The sequence below is a fragment of the Apium graveolens genome, chromosome 4, assembly GCF_009905375.1.
Source record: "Apium graveolens cultivar Ventura chromosome 4, ASM990537v1, whole genome shotgun sequence".
In the NCBI taxonomy this organism is placed as follows: domain Eukaryota; kingdom Viridiplantae; phylum Streptophyta; class Magnoliopsida; order Apiales; family Apiaceae; genus Apium; species Apium graveolens.
Window position 1 is genome coordinate 242,464,645 of NC_133650.1, and position 2,049 is coordinate 242,466,693.

Sequence of the window (2,049 nt, forward strand, 5' to 3'; positions counted from 1 at the left end):
ATGGTGTAATGGTGTTACTAAATAAGGACAAAACCTTATTCACAAGGAAATTTCCATCCAAGGCAACGAAATTTAAAACCCACGCGTGTTATGAAATTAGTGAGTTATACACAGCTGGAAGCCTGTGTTTTATACTTTGATTACATTAGTTGATTCGTCGTACATCACACACGCTTTAGACACGCGTAAGGAACGTAAATACCCACGATCTAAATAAATGGGGCAAATCTGCTGTCTATATAGTCTGTCTATATTTTTGGATAAAATTATCCCCTCTCTCTCACCCACTCTTCAAAGGAGGAGGTCAGATTGAAGTTCGCCACACTTGAAAAAATACAAGTAAACCACTCATCACTCATCAGTACTCAACTGATCAGTACTCAGTAAGTAATTAGGTGATCACTTCCTTATCGTGAAGATATATGGATCAGTTACTCACCAATCAAGAGTTGTCAGAGTATCCATCTCCCAGCTCAGTTCAATCTCCCACCGAAACAACAAGCAAAGGCAAAAACATTGATCCCCAAGCTCATAATTCATATGATGTGTTGCTAGCTTCAAGAAATCCTAAGAAACGCTCCGGAAGGATTAAGTTCAAAGAGACGCGCCACCCTGTTTACAGAGGAATAAGGCGTAGAAATTCAGGCAAGTGGGTTTGCGAGGTTAGAGAACCTGTCAAAAACTCTCGAATTTGGCTCGGAACTTATCCCACTGCTGAAATGGCAGCTCGGGCTAATGATGTCGCAGCTATTGCGCTTAGAGGTAGAAATGCGTGCCTTAATTTTGAGGACTCCGTATGGAGGTTGCCTGTTCCGGATTCATCACATGTCAAGGACATTCAAAAAGCTGCGGCCAAGGCTGCTGAGGCCTTCAGGCCACCCAAAAATCATAAGGGGACTAGTGGAGATACGACTTCGTTAGGAGTTGAAGAAGACATGTTTGACATGGATGAAGATGAGATATTTGGAATGCCTGAACTCATTAACAGTATGGCTGAGGGGATGTTGATTTCTCCCCCTCAATATGTGCAAAGTGATGGGTGTTGTGAGGATGATGACTTGGATGATATTCCCGACCTGTCTTTATGGAGTTTTTCATTTTGACATATATTTAATTTTAACCTCTACTTTACTAGGAGAGGGCCACTGCAGGTATTGGAGTGAATGTTCTGGTTTAAGTACCAGAGTGCTAAAATTTTTTATGAGAATCTAGGCTCTTAATCTCAGGATTAACGGTGCTAATTAATGTACTTGTCATGGAGATCTATATATAAATATCAACACACAATATCTTACGTGCGGGGATTTATATAGGGGTAACGCAACCAAACAGAATTTACTTAAAAAGCAATATTTACATTGACAAACCTTCGACTCAATCCCAACTATTTACATATTGAGCTAACGAAGTTATCTAGGGCTTTCATTCCGTGGAGCAAATGGTGCATAACCGGTAACGTTTCGAGTTAGTCAATGTCAAAGACTTGTGGGATGATACTTTTTTGGTCCCATAAATACTGAACAAGTGGATCCCTAATGTCTCTATCATTCTGTGCGAGTAACGGAGCTATTTTTTGCTTTTGACGGGTGTGACGGAGCCGAGGCGGCGTAGGGGACAGGTGTCCCCGGAAAAAAAATGTGTCAAAAACTTTTAAATATTAAAATAATAATTAATTAAAAAAGGTGTCATGAATGAATTAGTACAATAATACATGAGTTTAAACTTATTATATTTAAATTATGTGTGGTTATTAATAAACGCACATTACAAACAAAACACAATTTTTGACCTACTCATTCATTTCTGACCACTAAAAAATGGTCGGAAATGGCATATATATAACCAACCGAGAAATTCGGTCACAAATAAATTTATAATCTACCACTGTTCGACCACCGACGATCGGTTATGATCGGATGGACCCTAATCTTACACTACAAGAAAACAAGGCTAAATACAAACGCACAAATACAACCGACATCAAATTCAACCGTTTTTGGTTGAATTTAAGGGTGCGGCTAAATTTAACCGCATGCGGTCGTATTTATA

At 39.2% G+C, this 2,049-nt stretch overlaps 1 protein-coding gene across 1 annotated transcript; it reads left to right on the forward strand.

Moving 5' to 3' along the window:
- The first annotated feature begins 258 nt into the window (after positions 1-258).
- Positions 259-1,150, forward strand: LOC141720758 (dehydration-responsive element-binding protein 1E-like). The gene has a single exon (XM_074523369.1). It carries the CDS (start codon positions 423-425, stop codon positions 1,101-1,103), a length of 681 nt encoding a protein of 226 aa, XP_074379470.1. The 5' UTR covers positions 259-422; the 3' UTR covers positions 1,104-1,150.
- Positions 1,151-2,049: the final 899 nt, after the last annotated feature.